Here is a 22324-nt window from a genome sequence, read left to right on the forward strand (position 1 = left end):
AACCCCCCTCCAGGGGCAGAGGAGGGGGCAATAATGGAAGACGCCGCCCTCGCAGCAGAGGGGGGTCCGCAAGACCAGGGTGACAGAAATCACTTCTTTGGGAAGCCCTACCAATGCTCCTGAAAGGAGGCCCAACTGTCCTGCTCTGGAGGCAGTTGGGGGTCATTGTACCTAGATGCCTGGCTCAAAATAACAAATGACAACTGGGTACAAAGTATAACTTCCAGAGGATACTTCATTCCATTCATCACACCCCCTCCACCGACAAGAAATATCCCGGACGTTCCACCCAGTTACAGGGAACAAGCAACAGTAGAGGTCCAAACGTTGCTAAGAAAAAGAGTTATCCAGCTAGTCCCAGCAGACCAGACAGGAAACGGAACTTACTCAAGATTCTTTTGAGTTCCAAAAATGACAGGGGACTGGAGACCTATATTGGACCTCAGCATGCTAAACAAATCTGTCAAGAAAGAGAAGTTTTGATGGTCATGCTTCAGTTAATACTTCCCTTCTTAGGGAAAGAAAATTGGATGTGCTCGATAGATCTCCAGGATGCGTACTACCACATACAAATGGCCAGACCATCCAGGGATCATCTGCGCTTCCAGCTGGGAGCCACTCATTACCAATTTCAAGCCCTGCCCTTTGATCTCACTACAGCTTCCAGAGTGTTCACCAAATGTATGGCAGTGGTCACGGCTCACCTGAGACGTTTAGGATTCCAGGTGTTTCCGTACCTAGATGATTGGCTCCTCACTGCCACCACCAGGCATCAACTCATTCAACCCAGGGAATCCACTCTGTCACTCTGCAGTCAGCTGGGCATTACAATAAACTCAGAAAAATCTGCCTTGTCGCCATCGCAGCATACCATCTTTATCAGAGCAGAAATGGACACCACCACCACCACGGTAAGACTTCCAGAAGAAAGAGTCTTACTACTCCATCAGCAGGTCCGCATTCTGATATCCAAAAACAAAGCTCCAGCATCAGAAGTTCTAAAATTGTTAGGTATGATGGCAGCGCTAATTCTGGCCATACCACTGGGTCATATGCACATGCAGATACTTCAGTGGCTGTTGTTCACTCAATGGTCTTACCAAGAGCTTCCCATGTCTCACATGCAGATACTGCAGTGGCTGTTGTTCACTCAGTGGTCTTACCAAGAGCTTCCCATGTCTCACCTGATAATGATCACAAACTCCTGAAAAAAGGATCTTCAGTGGTGGTTGACCTCACTTCATGTCATGATAAGACATCCCTTTGTTTTACTCCCACCAGCAGCCACAGTGACCATGGATGCTTCCCTGATAGGGTAGGGGGGCATTTTCAAGGAATGACAGCCGAAGGCACTTGGGCCGATCAAGAGACACATCTGCATATCAATGTCTTAGAGATGAGAGCAGTACTTTTGGTGTTGCAATACTTCCAGGACTCTCTTCCTCTGGATACAATTCCATTTCAGACAGACAACATGTCAGTGGTGTGGTACTTGAACAAACAAGGAGGAACCAGGTTGTATCCCCTTTGTTGCGAGGCCCTAAGTGTATGGCAGTGGGCTATTTCCACCCAGCGCATTCTGTTAGCAATGCACATCTCATAGAAATCCAGCAGGATAGCAGAAAAGCTGAGCAGAGCACTTTTGTTGCTCCATGAGTGGTCCCTTAAGAAAGAAATAGTGGACAGGATTTTCCGCAGGTAGGACCAGCCTTGCTGTGACCTTTTTGCCAGTCACGTGAACACAAAATGCAGAAGCTACTTTGCCCCGATTCCCCCTCCGGGAGAAGCCCCAAGGGACGCACTTGTTCACGATTGGCCTCTGGGTCTCCTCTGTACCTTCCCACCAATCCTGTTGATACCCAAGGTTCTACAGAAAGCAAAAACTCTGGGAAGGACCATCATTCTAATAGCCCCTCATTGGCCTCATCAGATTTGGTTCCCCTTTCTTCGAAGACCCTTGGATTCTGGACCCAGTTCCGGACCTTCTGATGCACTCATCAGGGGAACTTCATCCCTCTCTGCAGTCCCAGAAGCTGACAGCTTGGCTGCTCCAATTCCCATCATAGCCAGGTTCCATAACCTTTCCAATGAGATGAAGCAAATTCTCTTACCCTGTCATAAATCCTCTATGAGGAAGCTATAAGTTAGCAAATGGAAAACATTTTACATATGGGCCTCTAAAACAATATTGATCTTTACCAAGCCCCTATGGCCTTTATACTAGATTTCTTGATCATGATCTTCAATAAAGAAGCTGCAGCAGCAACACTCCATGTTCAACTTGCTGCTATTTCTAACTTTCATCTTGGATTCGAAGGATTGAATATTATGTCACACAAATTATCCAAAGCCTTCCTCAAAGGGACCTTTCATCTCAGGCCACCTATGAAATCTCCTTATTCCCCATGGAATCTAAATTTTATGCTTTCTCCCATCACTCTTCTTCCATTTGAACCAGCCTCATGTGACCTCAAATTTTTGACATGGAAGACTATCTTTTTAGTGGCTATTACTTCTGCCCGCAGAGTGCCAGAGCTTCAAGCCTTGTCCATTAAACCTCCTTACATGATGTTCCATGCTGACAGAGTCTCACTTCGAACAAACCCCTCTTTTTTGCCTAAGGTTTTCACTGAAACTAATCTTAACCAAATTATTGATTTGCCAGTTTTCTTCCCCAATTACTCCCAACAGTCTAGAATACATGCTGCATAAACTTGATGTTCACAGACAGCTCAGATTTTACTTGGACAGAACAAAAGATTGTAGGAAATCGGAACAGCTTTTTGTTTCCTTCTCAGAGTCCAGGAAAGGTATGCCAGTTGCTAAAACAACTCTATCCAAATGGTTATCTGATTGTATCACATTTGTTTATTCAGCTGCCAATATGCCTTTGCAACACAAAATTAAAGCTCACTCAACCAGAGCAGTTTCTACATCATCTGCCTTTTCAGCCAGACTTCCTATTGATAACATTTGTGCAGCAGCCACTTGGACAAGACCTCATACCTTTATCACTCATTACAAAGTTGACAGGGCCTCCTTTGGATCCACTGTATTGAAAAATATACTCCTATGAGCCACCCGAGATAGATGGTACTTGGGACGCTACCCATCAGTAAGAATGAACAGCGAGATAGAACAACTTCACATAAAGAAGTTATGTACTTACCATAATGTTCCATGTGAGTTGTTCATCTCGCCTTCATTCTTATGTCCCTCCCTCCTACCCCCTCCTGGGTTTTCAGAAGACTGAGATGCTAGATCCTTCCTGGTTACTCAACCCTTCTATACTTTCTCTTATGGAGTTATAGAATGACATATGGTAATATTATACGCAGCAAACAAGATCTGAGGTAACTCTAGGTGCATCATGGGATAGGGACTTGGCCTCGAGCTATTTGAAAACTTTGAGGTTTGTAGTTGGCCGACTCAGCGCCGACCCCATCAGTAAAAATGAAGGCGAGATGAAGAATTCACATGGAATGTTATGGTAAGTACATAACTTCTTTTTATGGTCAAGGTTATAACAATTCTGCAACTTAGCTGGTATCCACAGTGGTGTTCAGGCAAAAGTCAATGAAATTAATCCAGAGTATTTATCTGTACCTTGTGGAAATCATTCTCTGAAACAATACAGAGTTTATTCTTTTGGAAGTGTTCCATCATGTGTGACATTTTTTGGAACTCTGGAAAAAAATTAATTCATTCTTTTCAGTTTAACCTCGTTGATGGAAAAATAATTCCGGACATGGTATAACAGTTAAAAGACTTTCCCAGTCAAGATGGGGTGCTCATTATGAAGCTTTGCAAACAGTAAATACAAATGTTAATGGGTAATCTCAACCTTTGAAGTGCTGTGTGATCCACAAGATGATATGGACACAAGGGGATCAGCTCAGAGTTTGCTCTCTGCTGTATGTGATTTTTCTTTTCAGTTATCTTTTTTTCTAGTGTGAAGTTTTAGAGGAAGTTAATGAGATGCAACAATATTTGCAAATACCTGGAATGCGAAGATCAGCATACAGAAATTGTTAAGATGGCTAGTAACTGTGCAACAGCACAATGCAAGGAAATGGACAACTGCATAGGGGATAAGAACCAAATGTCAAAGAAGAATGCCAGGAGAAACCACAAAAGATGCAAGTCTTACATTGCCAGAAGAAATAAAAAAAGGCAATGTTGGTCATCTTTACCAAGAAATGCACATTCATTCAAAACCAGTGGCTTAAATAATGTCAGTATTTGCTACCATTCAGCCATTTCCCCTTATTTTTGCAGAAGAACAACTTTAGAAAGTTTTACCAAGTGTAACAGAAATGTATGATGAATTTTTCGATGAAGATATTTTATTCAAAAACTTTTATCTGTGAAGACATTTGAAAGCTGCTAGAATCCAGCCTGAAGTAACAAATGCTTTGACAGTATTGCAGTTTCTGGAATTTATGTTTAAGACTTTTCTTAACTATTTGTGTATGTGTTGTGTTGTGTGAAAGAAACTTTTCAAAACTGAAATTAATTAAAGCTGTTCTTTGATCAACTATGAGTGAATATATTTATTTATTTATTTAACATTTGTTAACCGGGAAAGTCCGACTTGGAATGAAGCCAATATTCAGTGGAAGCCCAGGGAGAAATGCTCCAAACGCATGTCTTTGTAATGGGGGAGGAAACCAGAGTACCCATAGGAAACCCACACAAACACAAGGAGGACATGCAGACTCCACACAGAAGGCATTCCAGATGAGAATTGAACCAGAGAACCTCTTGCTGTGAGTCAAAAATGCTACCACTGCACCACTGCGCCATCCAAATATAGATTGACAGACCTGACTACACTGTCTATTGATCATGAATATGCAAAGAAGATAAATTTTGACAAAGTCATAGATAAATATGCAGAAGTTGTCGCTCATAAATAGAAACAATAACGTTTCTATTATACTGCAACAGACCAATTTGTAGATGTAAATTTCCCTTTTTTAAAATACATTAATGTAATGTTATTCCTTATCTTTACTGTAATATTTTCATTTATTTTACTGGCATGAGTGTATGTAAAAAATTCAGTCTTCTTCTTCTTTTGGCTTTTCCCGGTTAGGGGTCGCCACAGCAGACCACCTGTCCGCTCATGATTGGCAGTGGAGTTTTACAGTGTCAAGTTGCCAGCCCGGCACCCAACCTTCCACAGAAGGTGCACACACAAGCACTCACACCTAGGGCCAATTTAGAGTTCCAATCCACCTACTGCATGTCTTTGGGATGTGGGAGGAAACCGGAGCACCCGGAGGAAACCCACGTGACCACAGGGAGGACATGCAGACTCCGCACAGAAGGCACCCCAGCTGAGGATCAAACTGGAGAACCTCTTGCTGTGAGGCAACAATGCTAACCACTGCACCACCATGGCCACCCGTATGTATATAAAAAATTCAGTAAAAGGTACATTTCACTGTTCTGTTTTCTGGCCATTATTTGATTTATTTCATGATTATTACTGAAAACAATTGTCATAGAGGAGGGGGTGTTAGAAGGAAAATCTCTGATCTGGGGAGTTGTTAAAAAAGTCTCAGCTGTGGGTGTCAGTTAAGCAAAGTTCTCCACTGGCACACAGATCCCCCCTTCTTTCAATGTAATCTCTTGAAAATGCTGTTGAAAGGGGGTTTGCATAAGAGGCCTCCCAGAAAACTTGTAGCTCCTCCTTGGAATCCTAATTTTGTGTTAGAGAAGCTACCACTTGCTCCATTTGAACCAGCTCAACATGTTGACTTGAGATTTTTAACATGAAAAAACAGTTTTACTAGTAGCTCTGATATCTGCAAGAAGACTATTCGAGTTTCAACTTCTTATAATGGTGGGTCAGCCTTATCTCATCTTCCACAGAGAAAGGGTTTCTCTGAGAATAACCCTTCTTTCATGCCTAAAGTGGTTTCTTTGTTTGCCTTAAACCAATTTATCCATTTGCCCGTTTTCATTTCAGAACACAAAAATGAGGGAGAAAGGACACTCCATACCTTGAAGTCCACAGACAACTCAGGTACTATCCTGACAGAACAAAATCTTTTAGAACTTCTGATCAGTTGTTCATTTCTTGTGAAGGTAAGAAGAAAGAATAGCCTGTGCCAAAGCAGACTATTTTCAAATGGTTGTCTCAGGTTATTACCTTTTCTTATTTCCAACACAAAAAAACTATTCCAGGCAGGGTCAAGGCTCATTCTACTATTGCCTTGGCTTTATCTCTGGCTTTTTTGGAAATTGCTGGACTCAAAAAGTATTCTAGAAGCAGAAACTTGGTCTTCTCAGCACACCTTTACAAAGCACTATTACTGGATTCCTTCTGCAGGTCTAGGACAGGCTTTGCTAGGACCATTCCTCAGTGGCTTCTGAATACTACCCCTTCCACCTTCCAGTTATTTTAAGCAATCGTAATCTATTGACCCATATAGTTAAGACTATTGCAGCAGTGATCATAAGGATACAAACATAGTACAGCTGTGTAAGTAAAATTACCATAACAGTAGATGTTTGAATGGTCAGTGCTGCAGCAGTCACTCTTTCCCTCCATCTCCCTTATTTTTGTCTGTTTTTATGTCAGGGTTTGGACATGTATTTTTTCTTTTCCTAGCCATGCTCTTTAAGAGCTATGACTCATTCTCTTAGCATGAAAGTTCTGAAGATGTTGGCACCCAAACTTGACTTTTCTATCAGCTCAGCTCAAGGTAACGAACGTTTTGGGTGCATGGAAGGTACCCTGGAATTTTGGAAACTGGCTGGCTGTTATATCCTATGTAAGATATAACCTATATAACTAAGGTCATTGCAACAGTGATCATTTGAACATCTATTGTTATGGTAAGTTTACTTACACAACTGTACTTTCTAATACTTTTCACGCAGCTTGAAATGCAAATGCAGATTTGTATATGTGCAAGTAATCAGAAATGTATGATAATCTAACCAGCAGTGCTGATGTAAATTGCAGTATGTAAACATATGTTTTTTGTGTGAATTTTTGTTGCAGCTCTCATCCAGCTCATGGCAGCGGCTGAAGCTCGGAGAGATGTAATGTATTTCACCCTTGGCGATAAACACCTGATGAAAGATCTCTATCACATCCATTTGTTTCTTAAAAAGCAAAACTTCACTGTTGGTAAGTTGAATATCCTGTTGCCTTGTCTACCATTACAAGGGACAATCTTATTCATTCAGTCCATCTGATCTGACATGTGGGTCCTCAAGCTGCTTGTTGGATCTTACCCGGCAGTTTTAGTGTTCCAGCCTTGAGCCCCTTTAAGAATTTCTTTTCTCATAATGGCCTTCTCTCCCTGGTTATCTCAGACCTAATTTGCCGTCTTTATGACTTGGAGATGTGATCACTGACAGCTAAGTGCTTCATCTTATCCGTTTAAAAAAAAAATTCTTCTTTAAAGTTGGAAACTTGCTACAACAAAATAGCCCACTTCACAGCCAACCTTCCCCACCAAACCCACCATTGTATTGCTCTACATAAATTAAATTGGCTTGAGCTACCTAACCTTCTCCATCTCTACCAACTTAGATTCACACACAGTATCATCTTCCATCCTGACAATTGCCCATCCCTCAAGGAACTTGTTGTTCCCTACTCATGACCACGAAGTCTAAGATCTGCAGACAGAAACGTTCTCACAGTAAATAAAGCTAACAACACTCACGGTAAAGCCCTAGTCTCAAATCAGATTGAACTCTCTACCCCACATCCTCCAAAACACACCTGAATCTACCAATTTCAAACAACTATTTGAACATCTGTCCAAGAACTGGCATTGCTCCTGCACCAGACCTGACCAACAAGATGTCTGTAACTCTCTCAACACACTGTCCTCTCCTTACCTCATTTTCTCCCTCTTCTCGGTGTTTATTACTACTCAAAAAAAAAAAAAATATATATATATATATATATATATATATATATATATATATATATATATATATATGTATATATATATATATATATATATATAAAGGAAATCTCATTTATCCATAACTTTAATGTATACACATTACTAATATTATTTTTCTCACAGTGATCTTCACTGAAATGCTTGTGTGTTTTTCTTTTTGAACCTGTATCTGCTGAAAAAACGTATTAAATACTACTTTGTATAGACTGTTGATATGTAGTCTCCATCTTACAGTATATATACTATTGTACTATCTAATTATTGTACTTTGCTTATATTTCTGTGGAGCTTTTCTCCCTGGGCCTCCGCTGAAATTGAGCTTCTGGCCCAGTTGGACTTTCCTGGTAAACAAGTAAATAAATACTCAGCTGTCTTCTTATTTTTATCTAACATCCATAGGTCAGAGTTAATCTTTCAGCCACAAGTTCACAACTCAGAAGTAGACAAATCCTCTGTGGGTTCAGGTGGCTCATCCCTTGAAATACCAAGAAAGAGGATGTGTGAAGAGGAAATACCTAGACTCTCAGTAACAGTCTGCTACCCCTTGTACTGATTCAGAGAATAGAGAGGATTCTCCATAGTCCACTCCAGAAGACACCATATTTGGCGAGGTCCTCGAATTAATGCACCAGAGGGGATCTTGGCTTGTAGAATCAGTCTCAGAATAAGGAGATATTATTTTAGGCCTATGGAATGACACAATCTATGTGCTGGATGATCGCTCCAGCAGACAGATTAATGGAGCTGGCTGTCAGGAGCATGACACTTGTAAGCTGGTGTCGTGAAAGATTCTTTGTCCCTCTAAACAACAATCCCATTGAGCTAAATCACTTGCTGTGAACTGCTGTATCATGGCAATGGCTGCAAAGAGGCATCAAGTGTGAAAAGAAATTAAATGAGGAAATAGATAAAAATCAGGCAGGAAGTGAATATGCCAAAAAAAAAGAATAAAGAAAGAATAAAAGGTGACGGATCAGATGAGAAGGCAAGAAATGTGGAAAATACATAAATATGGCTGCAAGTATAGAAAATTTTTAGAACAACCTCATGTTGATCAAGTCTGAATGTCGGAATGGTTAAGGAGATGCAAATTTAGGTTAATATTGGTGGCCCAAGATAGTGGGCTACATACATACATGCAGAACATGTGGAGAAAACAGACAAATCTAGGTTTTGTAAAACAGAATTGGAAACAGTGGCACATTTTGTTGCTCTTTGTGACATAGTAATGGCAGAATGACTGTATACTGAAAGGCATAATAATGTGGCAAGACTGTTGCATTGAGGTTTGTGCAGACATTATAATGCCATCATGGAAGAATCAAATACAGAAAACTATAAAGCAATTAAGATGAAAACTGTCACTGTTAGAAGAGGGAACAGATCAACAAAAATACTCAGAAAGATGGACGTGATAAAAGGAATGCACAGTATCAGAACAGATCAGGATCTATCATGCACTATCACAAATAATAAACTACAAATATCAGCACAGGCAGAAAAAACATAGATGATATGCAGTTAAATATAAAGGAAAAGTGCAAATTAAACAATTTACTCATAGCCCAAAAAAGTTTCATAGAGATCTGGGAAAAAGTCAAAAGGAATTGAAACACCTCCAAAAAAAAAAAAAAGAAATAGATACATTTTGTAGAAATATCTATGAAGGTCCTGTGGAACATAAAGATGGTAAATGGGTAGAAGAAGTAAAAGAAAGAAGTTCAAATGTACAGGATATGAATGGTATGAAGTAATGACCAGAGAGACTGAAATAAAGTTAAGATAAGCTCCTAATTGGAAAACCCCAGGCCCAGATGCAGTACCTAACCTCTGGCTAAAAGTATTAACATTTTTACATGAAGATTTAGCCATTAGTAATAGGAATTTATATGCACACCCTGAACAGTCACCAGCCTGGTTAACAACATGAAAAACAATACTCCTACTTAAGAGCAAACCTGCAAGCTGTCCTAAAAACTGTAGGCCAATAACTTGCTTTCCAACGATGTATAAACTGTACACTGGAAGTGATGACAACAGAGTTTATAGTAATTTATTATAAGAAAATTCAGTCATGGCAATAGAACAAAAAGGTAATAAAAGAAAGTCATATGGAACAAAGGATCATTTGCTATGAAATAAAGTCATGATGGAGAACTGTAAAAAGGGGACGTATCTAAGTATGGCATGGATAGATTACAAAAAAAAGCATTTGACAGTATCCAACATTCATGGATAAAAGAGAGTTTAAAAATGTAAAAGCTACACCCTACATTGATCAATTACTTTACAGCAACCATGAAACTGTGGCAAACCACTTTGCAGTTAAGCCATAATAAAGGGCAAATTATTATTGCAGGAATAGAAATTCAAAGGGAGATATTCCAGGGTGACTCTCTGCCACTGCTGTTGTTTTGTAACCTGTCTACATAACGCATTAGATCATGGTTACAATTTGGCTCCCAGAAAATAACAAAGTGTAAAGACTTCTCATTTTCTTTTTATAGATTATTTAATACTGTATAATTCTTCAGAAGAGGAACTGAAAGCACAACTACAAGTGGTCAAACCTTTCTCAGATGATAAAGAAATTTCATTTGGTCTTGATAAGTGTACAAAAGCAACCTTTAAAGCAGGAAAGCTGCATCACCAAGGAAACATCAGTTTTGTATAAAAATGTGATATAAAAGAACTAGACCAAGAGGGAGTATATAAATATTTGGGAATTCATAAAGGATCAGCAATAAAACATGAACAAATGCAAATAAAACTTAGTAAGGAATATTTTAGAAGACAAGTGTTGAAACATAAGGAGAATATGTCTAAGATGACTTCCCTGCTTAGTTTAGCAGAAACATATCAGCGTCAAGTGGGAATGGAAATCAAACCAGAAGTAGATAAAAAATCAGTCAGCAACTGAAAAAACAAAAGAAAGAATATAAAGTGACAGATCAAATGAGAAGACAAGAAATGTAGAAATGCATAAATGTAGTTTTAAATATAGAAAACTCTTAGAACAACCTCATGTTGATCAGGATCAAACTCAGGAATGGTTAAGCAGAGGTGAATTTAAATCAAAAGGCAAAAGGTTAATATTGGTAGCCCAAGATAGTGGACTACATGCACATTTGTTTACAAAGTCCATTGAACATGTGGAAGAAACAGACAAATGCAGATTTTGTAAAACAGAAATGGAAACAGTCGCACATCTTGTTGCTGGTTGTGATATACTGATAACAGAAGGACTGTATACAGAAATGCATAATAATGTAGTAAGAGTGTTGCACTAGGGATTGTGCAAACATTATAGTATTGAAGTAGCTGAGAAACACTGGAAACATGAGCCACAAAGCATTATAGAAAATTATGAAATTTATATCATATGAGATAACCCATTACCAACAGTTCAAAAATAGATGGGAGAAAGCCAGATATAGTAGCCAATGAAAAGAAGACAAAAGTATCATTGTAATTGCTACACCCAGCAACTACAGTGTCTTATATACAGAAAGAAACAAAGTCATAAAATACCAGGATTTACAGGCAGAAATTAGGACAATGTGGAAGAAGGATATCCACATACTTCCAATAGCAGGAGGAGCAATGGGTCTTATAACAAAGAATTTACAGTCGTACTTAGATATGTTACTGATACATGTAACTCTGTACAAATTGCAGAAGAAGTAGATAATGCAGTAGACTGCACATACATGTCAAGCAGAGTGCCTCTTTGGCCTTCTTCAAAAGAAACCTTGATGATTGGATGGGAGATAGGAAATTCACCTCAGGGATCACGTCAGTCACTCTGCTAGACAGGGGTCCATGGAAGTAAATACTGTGGGAAGAAATAGCCAAGGAATTGTTATGACTAGTCTTGTATAGGCCCTAGGGCCTGATAGCCTAGTACCAACCTATGAACCTAAGAACCAAAGTCATTACTGGGCACATTGCAAGTGCTGCAAAGAGCACTTCTGGCTAACATATCATGAACTTTAATCATACTTTGACTTAGGAATGGGTTCCACTCCTGTCATGGTATTAGAAACCCAAAAGACTTGGAGAAATTAAAAAAAAAAAAAGAGTCTGAATGGAGAGATGATAAATCAGCAAGCAAAGGAGTGTAGTATTGCTGGAATTGAATTGATCCTCAAGTCTTGGGGAGTATCTTCACAAGGTGGACCCTGTTTGCACAAAATGTCACCAAGACAGCACTGATATATAGACTGTATTTTATATAGTATATATCATGAATGGAAGTAGGTTAAAAAATAAAAAAGATAGCTGGGTGCACAAGTCGCAGGATAAGAAAGTGCCCAATCCTGGTAAGTGCACTGGTGCCAGAACTTGAAAAAAATATAGTGTAGAAGCCTCAAGCCATGGAAACATTCCTACCATGGGCATAGCGCAGGCTCTGAATATGGCCTCCCTGTTGTAGATGGAAGAAAGTAGTCCACAAAAATTACAAAAACTGAGAAGGCCAAAAAACAGCCATAAAGATGATAGAGTGGACTTGAGGATAAGAAAGAAATTATGTATTGTTACTGTTATGCAAGAAACCCAGAATTTCCAGACAGAAGCTATACAAAAAGATTAATAGAGAAATTAGAGGAAAGAAAAATAACTGCACATGAAAAACTTTCAGAAGCTTCAAATGCAAAATTGTGCTCATTAATGCAACAGATTTATGAAAAACATTATGGATACCAGGAAACCATGAGTTGTCTGGAAAAAGAAGCAACTGAGGAAGTGCAAAAATATAAAGAATAAAATCTAGAGATTTTTTAAAAGTATAAAAAATGTGGACATGGGAAGTAGAGAGAGATCTAATATGGTGCCATATTTACTCAAAGCAGAAATCCGGATTAATCAATGCAAAAAAAGCAGCCCCAAAGATATTTGAAGAGAATTACAGCAAATGCACGCAGATATGGAAAACTTCACAATACGTAAAATAAGATCACTAAGAGGGAACATAGAACAGAAGATTAATAAAGTAGAAGTTAAAAAAAAAACATAGAAGCTGAAGTTATGGAATATCTGCAAAGTGAAGAATTTAGTGTAGAAAGACTAACACAGGTTATATCACAGCATGATGGAACAAAGAGTCCCCCAAGATAGGAAAAAAGGAGGAGCAGGAGACATCTGAAAAATAAAGATGGACATGAGAAAGAAAAATAGATTTAATTGGTGCAGTATTTATGCAAAAGCAAAATCCCATTCATCCCAAGCAATACAAAAAGAGCAGCACCAAGTGTATTAGAAAAGAAATACAGGCAAAGGCATCCAGATATGGAAAATATGATACAAAAAATAAGGAAAAAGTAGAAAAGAGGATTAGTAATGGACAAGTTAAAGGAGTAGAAACTGAGGTTGTGGATTACCTGTGAAGTGAAGGATTTAGTGTTGAAAATCTTACTTTGATAACACCAAAGAAGGATAGAGCACTAGGTCCCAAAATTAAGGAGAAAACAATGGTGTAGGAAACGTGATCAGTTGCCATATGAAGCTACTTTGGAGCCTTCAGTAGAAAGTACTAATACAGTAAAATCTCACTTAACTGGCACTTGTGGGGATTGGTAGATGCTGGTTAAGTGTAGTTTCTGGTTGCTTGAGAGCCGCTTTGCAATTTTTGATTGGCTTGTATACCTGCATACAAGCCAATCAAAACTCGCAAAGCAGAGATTCTTTTGTTCAATGCAGAACAGGGGCTATTCCGCGTTGAGTAGAAGAGGCTCCACTTTGCGATTTTTCATTGGCTCATATACTGGCATACGAGCCAATCAGAATTGCTAGTTGCTTGGGAGTGCCGGTTACTTGAGTCCCGGTTAACAGAAACTCTACTTTAGTATAAAATTTCAGTTGGAGTTGTACAGCAAGAGGAAGAAAAGGAAACTATGGCAACTCTGACACAGTTAATGTTGTGGAGTGATAGGCCAGTGAGTTCCCATATGAAAGAGTAAAGGACAACACAGGATGAAACTGAAGAGAATGTGGCACAGGAAGATGCTCTGGAAATTTCTGTAAAATGCCCACAGGAAATGGAGAACAAAGAATGTGCCCTCAATTCAGAAGAAAATTATCTAAGAGAAGAGTTGCTTGATTTAATAGAGATGGACAGATATTTTAAGATCAATGAAAGAAATAGACTGCAGAAGGTCAGTAAAGCCCATAAAGTTAGAAGTCTGATAAAACATATGAACACAGTAATTAGGACTGTTCATAGAAACTCATGTGATACAACAGAAGTAAATAGGATATATTACTGTGCAGCTAAATTAATAACAAATAAAGTCTTACCACAAAAACACAGAGCAGTAAGGGAAAGGAAGGGGAGAAATCAAATGTCAGTATGGAAGCACTGAATAGAGAAAACTATAAAGCACTTAAGACATGAAGTGTCACTGTTACAGGAGTACAGAATAGGGAAGCGATCAACAAAAATAAACAGAAAGATAGACGTGATGAAAGCAATGCGCAGTATCAGACCAGATCAGGCTCTGTCGTGCGCAGGTAATGAACTAAATGTATTCGCACAGGCAGAAAAATTTAGAAGATATGCAGATAAATATAACAAAAAAGTACAAAATAAGCAATTTATTGATGGCTAAAAAAAGTTTTGTAAAGAACAAGGTAAAAGGAATAAAAACACCACCAAAAAAGAAGAAATAGATACATTTTGGAGAAATATCTATGACGATCCTGTGGAACATAACAAAGATACTGAATGAACAGAAGAAGTAAAAGAAAGAATAAGAAGTTCAAATGTACAGGATATGAAATGGGATGAAGTAAAGGCCAGGGAAATTAAAACAAAGTTAAGAAAAGCTCCTATTTGAAAAACCCCATTGCTAGTACCTAATGTCTAGCTAAAAGTATTAGCATCTTTACATGAAGATTTAGCCGTGAATAAGAACTATTTGTATGCAAACTCTGAAAAGACACCAACCTGGTTAATAACAGGAAAAATAATACTCCTACTTAAGAACGAATCTGTAAGCTATCCAAAAAAACTATAGACCAATAACTTGTCTTCTGACGACGTATAAACTATACACTAGAATTTATGATGACAGAGATTATAGTTCTTTAGAAGAGAACTCAATCATGGCAATAGAACAAAAGTGTAACAAAAGAAAATCATATTGGACAAAGAATCATTTGTTGTTAAAGTCATAATGGAGGACTGCTAAATGAAAGAATCTGAGTATGGCATGGATAGTCTACAAAAAAGCACTTGACAGTGTTCACATTCATGGATAAAAGAGTGTTTAAAAATGTATAAGATACAGCTTACACTGATCGATTACAACGACCACGAAACAGTGGCAAATCACTTTGTAGTTAAGCCATGATAAAGGACAAATTATTATTCCAGGGATAAAAATTCAAAGGGGGATATTCCAGGGTAGCTCTCTGTCACCACTGCTCTTTTGTCTTGCCCCTGTACCATTAAACTGTCTACTTAACAGATTACCTCATGTCTACAATTTGGCTCCCAGAAAACAACAAAGTGTAAAGACTTTTCATATTCATTTTGTGGATGATTCAAAACTTTTTCAGATGATGTAAGAATGTCATTTGGTCTTGATAAATGTGCAAAATCAACTTGTAAAGCAGGAAAGCTGCAACACCAAGAAAACATTAGCCTGGGATATAAAAGAACTTGCGCAAGAGGGATATAAATATTTGGGAATTGATGAATGATCAACAATAAAACATGAATAAATGCGAATAAAACTTAGGAATATTTTAGAAGACTAAAATGAATATTGAAAACAGCACTGACATCTGGGAACAAAGTCCAAGCTATAAAACAATTTGCTCTTCCTGTCCTGACTTACAGTTTTGGAGTGATTCACTGGCCCCAAATGGTGTTGGAAGATTAGACAGGAAAACAAGATGCATGTTTCATGCTTATGAAATGAGTTATAACAATCAGACTATATATTCCCTGTTTTGAAGGAGGTATGTGCCTCCTCAAAATTGATTACATGTATAAATCTGCAGTTGTAGGACTGCATACACATCTGCTGACCTCATAAGACCCAAACTTAGTGAAAGTTTTAAAACATATGGAGAATAAGTCTAAGATGACTTCCCTGTTTAGTTTAGCAGAAACATCAGTGTCAAGTGTGAATGGAAATCAAACCAGAAATAGATAAAAATCAGGCAGCAACTGAATGTGCCAAGAAAAAACAAAATAAAGACTATAAGGTGAAGAATCAGATGAGAAGGCAAGAAATGTGGAAAATGCAAATATATAAATGCAAGTACAGAAAACTCTTGGATCAGCATCATGTTGATCAGGATTGAACACAGGAATGATTAAGGAGAAGTGCATTTAAACCAAAAGACGAAACTTTAATATTGGAGGGCCAAGATGGTGAACTGCATACACATTGGTTTACAAAGTCCATTGGACATGTGGGAGAAACAGACAAATGTAGGTTTTGTAAAACAGAATTTGAAACAGTTGCACATCTTATTGCTGGTTGTGATATACTAATGGCAGAAGGACTGTATACTAAAGGCATAATAATGTGGCAAGACTGTGGCATTGGGGATTGTGCAAACATTATGGTATTGAAGTAGCTGAAAACACTGGAAACATGAACCAGAAACCATTATAGAAAATTATGATATTTTTATCACATGGGATCATCCATTACCAACAGTTCAAAAATAGAAGTGAGAAAAACAGATATAGTAGTCCATGAAAAGAAGACAAAAGTAGCATTGATCACTGAAATTGCTACACCCAGTGACTACAGTGTCTTGCGTACAGAGAGACGCAAAGTCATAAAATATCCAGATTTGCAGGCAGAAACAAGGGCAATGTGGAAAAATAATATCCAGACAGTTGCAATAGTAGTAGGAGCAACAGGTCTTATAAAAATAATTTACAATTGTAGTTAGATACATTGCCAGTACATGTAACTCCATACAAATTGCAGAAGGAGTCAGCTCTGGCCATACTGCAGGTGCTGCAAAGAGCACTTCTGGCTAACATCAAAGACTGAAACAATACTAATTTTATGAACTTTAATCTTACTTTGACTTAGGAATGAGGTCAATTCCTGTCATGGTATTAGAAGATCAAAAGACTTGGAGAAATTAAACTGAGAGGACTATCAGAGCAACCTTTTTCTATCCATCTTCCAAGCAAGGAGTCAAGTGGGATGGATAGAATTGCAAAGTAGGAATATACTTTGAGTACCTTTGCCTTGCATACCTTGAACTACACCACCCGTATGAATAGGTTTCAAATCAATTTCTCCCAGCAGGCACTGTCTACCCTAAAGAATCTACTTATGATGGAGTCAAAGAAGCAACTGGAGGCTACCTTGATCACCATGTGTAACATAACGTAACATTTCCATGCCCTTAATGTATAATGTGGAAGATGGAGCAGCCAGGGCAGCTGGAGCAGGCATAGCAATGAGATGCCATGCTTGGCTGTGCTTTTGTGACTTCTCTGACAATTTCAAAGTGTCTTTTACAAATGCTGACTTCAATGGGTCATCCATATTTGGCCCTTTAGAGGAAAAATTGTGAAGGGTAGCAAGACTTTCTCTGCCATAGGAGTCAAGTTTGAGGCACTGCAATCATCATATAGTAGGAACCAAAAAAGGCATTGATCTCTGTAGATTTAGATATTGACACATCAATTTGACTCACTGTCAGACAGGAACAGATGTGAAAGAGGCATCCCCCTTAAATGAATTCAGGCCCAGAAACTAAGGAGATCCTCAGAACCAGGAGTTCTTCTCAAACAAGATACTTCAGAACCCTTGAAGGTCTGCCTGACTGCTCCACTCTGGAGGCAGTAGGAGAATGGCTCTCACTCTTCCAAGAATAGTGGTTCACCATCACCTGAGATGATTTGGTAAGAAGGATAATATCCAGAGGCTACTATATTCCATTTCTGAAACACCTACTCCCTGATTACCACTGCCAGATGTCCCAACCAAACAGACAAAGGCTGCATCAAAGGAAATTTCATCTGTGCTGGGAAAAAGAGCAAAGCAAGAGGTCCGTCCAGATCATATAAGGTCAGGAATTTATTACAAGTTCTTTTTAGTTCTGAAGAAGTCCGGTGCATTCTGGATCTCAGCCTCCTGGACTCATTTCAGAATGGTCACAGTGCAGTCAACCTTACTTTGCCTCAGAGATAACAAGTGGATGTGCTTGGTGGCTCTCCGGGATGCTTACCTCCACATAAAAATAGCAGAGGAATGCAGGAATATTTTGCACTTCCAAGTATGGATTTTTATTAAGAATACTGTCTGAGTAAGAGCTAAGCTACTTCCTGATGGTAATATGTAGTGTTTACACACCACTGTAACCTACGCTACCATTTGATCTCACCACAGCTCCTAGGATGTTCACCAAATATATGACTATCATAGAAGCTCATCTGTGGCTTCATGGACACAAGCTTTTCCCCTACTTTTGTGGACTAGCTCCTGGCTGCCCCTTTAAGTTCTCTATACATGTCCAGGAATGTTTCCAAATCAAGCCTGATTCTTACCCGAGGCTGGTGTTCCTAGGCTGTCATCTGGATACCATTCTTTCCCTTCCTCAGGACAAAATTCAGGTCCTCCAATCTGTGGTCAGCCTGTTATTAAGTAGTTCTCATCCAACAACAGTGTTCATCCTTAAAGTCCTAGGGTTGATGGCATCTTCAGTTTTGATGGTGGAATTTCCACACTTTCACATAAGAATTTTACAATGGGTGCTTCAGAGCCAGTGGTCTCAAGAGTCTTCATCCTGTCCAAGATCATTATCATTACCAATTCATGCAGCATACATCTTCTGTGGTGGTTGCAACCCCTTTTAATTTGGTCAGGCAGTTTCAGACCCTATAACCTTTACAATAGTGACCACAGATGCATATTCCCTGGCAGGTGGCATTTTGAAGAGAAGATAGTTCAGTGTTTGTGGACAGACAGTAAGGCCAACCTTCACATAAGTATCTTGCAGTTGAGGGCAGTCGCCCTAGAGTTGCAGGAACGTCAGGATGTGATATCCAACCAAACAGACAACATGACAGTAGTTTGGTACATCAACAAGCAAGGGGGAACCAGATCTTATCCCTTATGTTGGGAATCAAAGAGGGTCTGGCAATGGGTAATGACCTTGCAATGCTTTCTGATCACAACACACATTCCAGGGATTTTCAGTTGTTTGATGAAGGGAGAGGCTCAGAAGAGATCTTCTCATACCTTATGAGTGATTCATCAATCAGGCTACAAGCAATAAAATCTTCAGTCACTGGGACACCCCTTGCTGTGCTGTATTTGCCACCCCTCACAACACCAAATGCAGCAGTTACTTTGCCTTGATTCCCTCTCTGGACATCCACCACAGACACTGTCTGAGCAATGACCCCCGGTCTACTTTATGGCCATCTTCCTCTTTCCTTAATGTCTAGGATTCTGCTGAAGGCCAGCAGGTGCAAGGCAACAGTCATCCTTGTAGTTCCCTACTGGCTCAGGCAAATTTGGTTTCACCTTGTAAGGTCTCATTTGAGAAAGTTCCTGTGGCTACTTTACCCTGTTCTGGATCTGATATCTCATGCCTGGTGAGTGTTACCAGGACCTCCACAAGCTGAAGTTAACCCCTTGGTACCTCCAATTCCAGTGATGGCAAAAGATGTCACACCCTCAGGAAGTGATGAGAATATCAACTTTTCAAAAATCCTGCACCAGAAAGATTTACCACAGCTAGTTGAAGAGGTTAGTTTCTTGGTTCTTATGCCTGCCATCAAACATCAACACTGTTTCAGCATCTGTAGCAGACATTCTCCAATTTCTTGCATCTCTTTTTGATTCAAGTTCAGGTTTTTCCATCATCGAAGTACAATTGGCGGCTGTTTCCACTTTTCATGTTGGATTTTAGGAGCACTTCCTAACCTCTCATAAATTATGTAAGGCATTTCTCAAAGGCATCTTCTAGCTGAGGCCAACAGTTAAATGCCCACTTCCTCCACTGGACCTGGATTTTGTACTGGAGGCTTTCATTAAACCACCTTTCAAAGCAGCTTCCTCTACAAAACTTTAATTTCTTTCATTGAAAACCATATTTCTGGTAGCCATTACTTCTGCCAGGAGAATATCAGAACTTCAGTTTTGTTCCCAAGGTAATTTCAGAATCTGACATTTCTCAACCTATTCACTTACCTATCTTCTTCACTCATTCTGAGAATATATTCTGCATTCCTTGGATGTGAATAGACAGATTGTTTGGCTCTCTGTTGAAATGTCGGCACTCAAAATGCTGACAATCTGAAAAAAGACAGAGAACATCAGAGATGAGTGAATCTTCCAGTTAAAACTTCTGTTTGCAGGGGGGTAAGCCCCCCATACCCCCACATGCACCAAACTTGTGTATGCAAACTTTGAGATTGCCATACCTCAGAGAGAAGGGAATATTCCTAGATAATTCATAGAAATGCATATACAGCGGATATAAAACGTGTAGACACCCCTGTTAAAAAGTCAGTTTTTTGTGATATAAAAAATGAGACCACAATAAATCCTTTCAAAACTTTTCCCACCTTTAATGTGACCTATAGCCTGTATAATTCAATTGAAAAACAAACAACTCTGTTAGGGGAAAAATATAAAAAATTAAATTCATACAATAAGCTGGTTGCATAAGTATGCACACCCTTAAACTAATACTTTGTTGAAGCACCTTTTTATTTAATTACAACATTCAGTCTTCTTGGGTACACAGCTGCCATCAATTAAAGAGACTCTGATTAACCCCAAATAAAGTTCAGCTGTCCTAGTAGGATTTTTTTGACATTTACTCAGTTGCCTGCTACAGCAAAAGCCATGGTTTGCAGAGAGCTTACAAAGCATCAAAGGGATCTCATTGTTGAAAGGTATCAGTCAGGAGAAGGGTACAAAAAATTTCCAGAGTATTAGATATACCATGGAACACAGTGAAGACAGTCATCAAAAAGTGGAGAAAATATGGGACAACAGTGACATTGCAAAGAACTGAACGTCCCTCCAAAATTGATGAAAAGACAAGACAAAAACTGGTCAGGGAGGCTGCCAAGAGACCTACAGCAACAATGAAGGAGCTGCAGGAATTTCTGGCAAGTACTGGTTGTATACTACACGTGGCAACAAAATCCTGTATTCTCCTTATATCTGGACTATGGGATAGGGTTGCAAGACAGAAGCCTTTTCTTACACAGAAGAATATCCAGGCCCAGCTAAAATTTGCAAAACAATACATCAGGTTTCCCAAAAGAACATGGGAAAATGTGTTATGGTCTGATGAGACCATGGTTGAGCTTTTTGCCCACAATTCCAAAAGGTACATTTGGCGCAAAAACAACGCTTCACATCACCAAAAGAACACTATCCCCATGGTGGAGCATGGTGATGGCAGTATCATGCTTTGGGGTTGCTTTTCTTCAGTTGGATCTGGGCCATTAGTCAAGGTGGAGGGAATTATGAACAGTTCCAAATGCCAGTCACTTTTGCCCCAAAACCTTCAGGCGTCTGCTAGAAAGCTGAAGATGAAGAGGAATTTCACCTTTAAACACAACAATGACTCCATGCATACATCCAAATCAACAAAAGAATGGCTTCACTAGAAGAAAATTAAAGTTTTGGAATGGCCCAGCCAGAGGCCAGACCTTAATCCAATAGAAAATCTGTGGGGTGACCTGAAGAGGGCTGTGCACAAGAAATGCCCTCGCAATCTGACAGATTTAGAGCTCTTTTGCAAGGAAGAGTGGACAAATATTGCCAAGTCAAGATATGCCATGTAGATAGACTCCTACTCAAGAAGACTGAATGGTGTAATTAAATCAAAAGGTGCTTCAACAAAGTATTAGTTTAAGGGTGTGCACACTTACACAACCAGCGTATTGTATGTTTTTTATTTTTTTTATATTTTTCCCCTAACAGATTGGTTTGTTTTTCAATTGAATTGGCACATTAAAGGTGGTAAAAGTTTTGAAATGATTTATTGTGGTCTCATTTTTATATCACAAAAAGACCTGTCATTTTAAAAGGGGTGTGTACACTTTTTATATCCACTGTAAGTCCATTCTTTCGGCCATTCAGTCTCCAACTTTTGGGACTCACTGTAGCAGATCCTGACATTTCAAATGATTAACCAGTTTTTATCACCACTGAACAGAATCATTCAAGAAAGATGAGCAGTTTTTCATTTCATTTGCTCACAACAAGTTTGGGAAAATAATATCCAAGGTTTCACTCTCCAGATGACTGTCAGACTGCATCTTATATCCCTACAATCTTTTACAAGTCTCTCCATTCTAAATGGAAAGCATATTCCACAAGAGCTATGGGAACTCCCACTAAGTTCTTCAGTGCCTCTTCACTACAGGGCAG

General features: G+C 39.0%; 1 protein-coding gene across 1 annotated transcript in view; it reads left to right on the forward strand.

The window, feature by feature from the left end:
- LOC122812015 (poly(ADP-ribose) glycohydrolase-like) overlaps positions 1–22324 on the forward strand; it is a 539748-nt gene that overhangs the window by 434690 nt on the left and 82734 nt on the right. Inside the window, exon 12 of the mRNA XM_044084234.1 lies at positions 7019–7147. Coding sequence (XP_043940169.1) covers positions 7019–7147 — 129 coding nt within the window. The remainder of the gene's footprint in view (positions 1–7018; positions 7148–22324) is intronic.

This window comes from Protopterus annectens, chromosome 9.part0, assembly GCF_019279795.1.
Source record: "Protopterus annectens isolate FY-2018-M chromosome 9.part0, PAN1.0, whole genome shotgun sequence".
Lineage (NCBI taxonomy): Eukaryota > Metazoa > Chordata > Ceratodontiformes > Protopteridae > Protopterus > Protopterus annectens.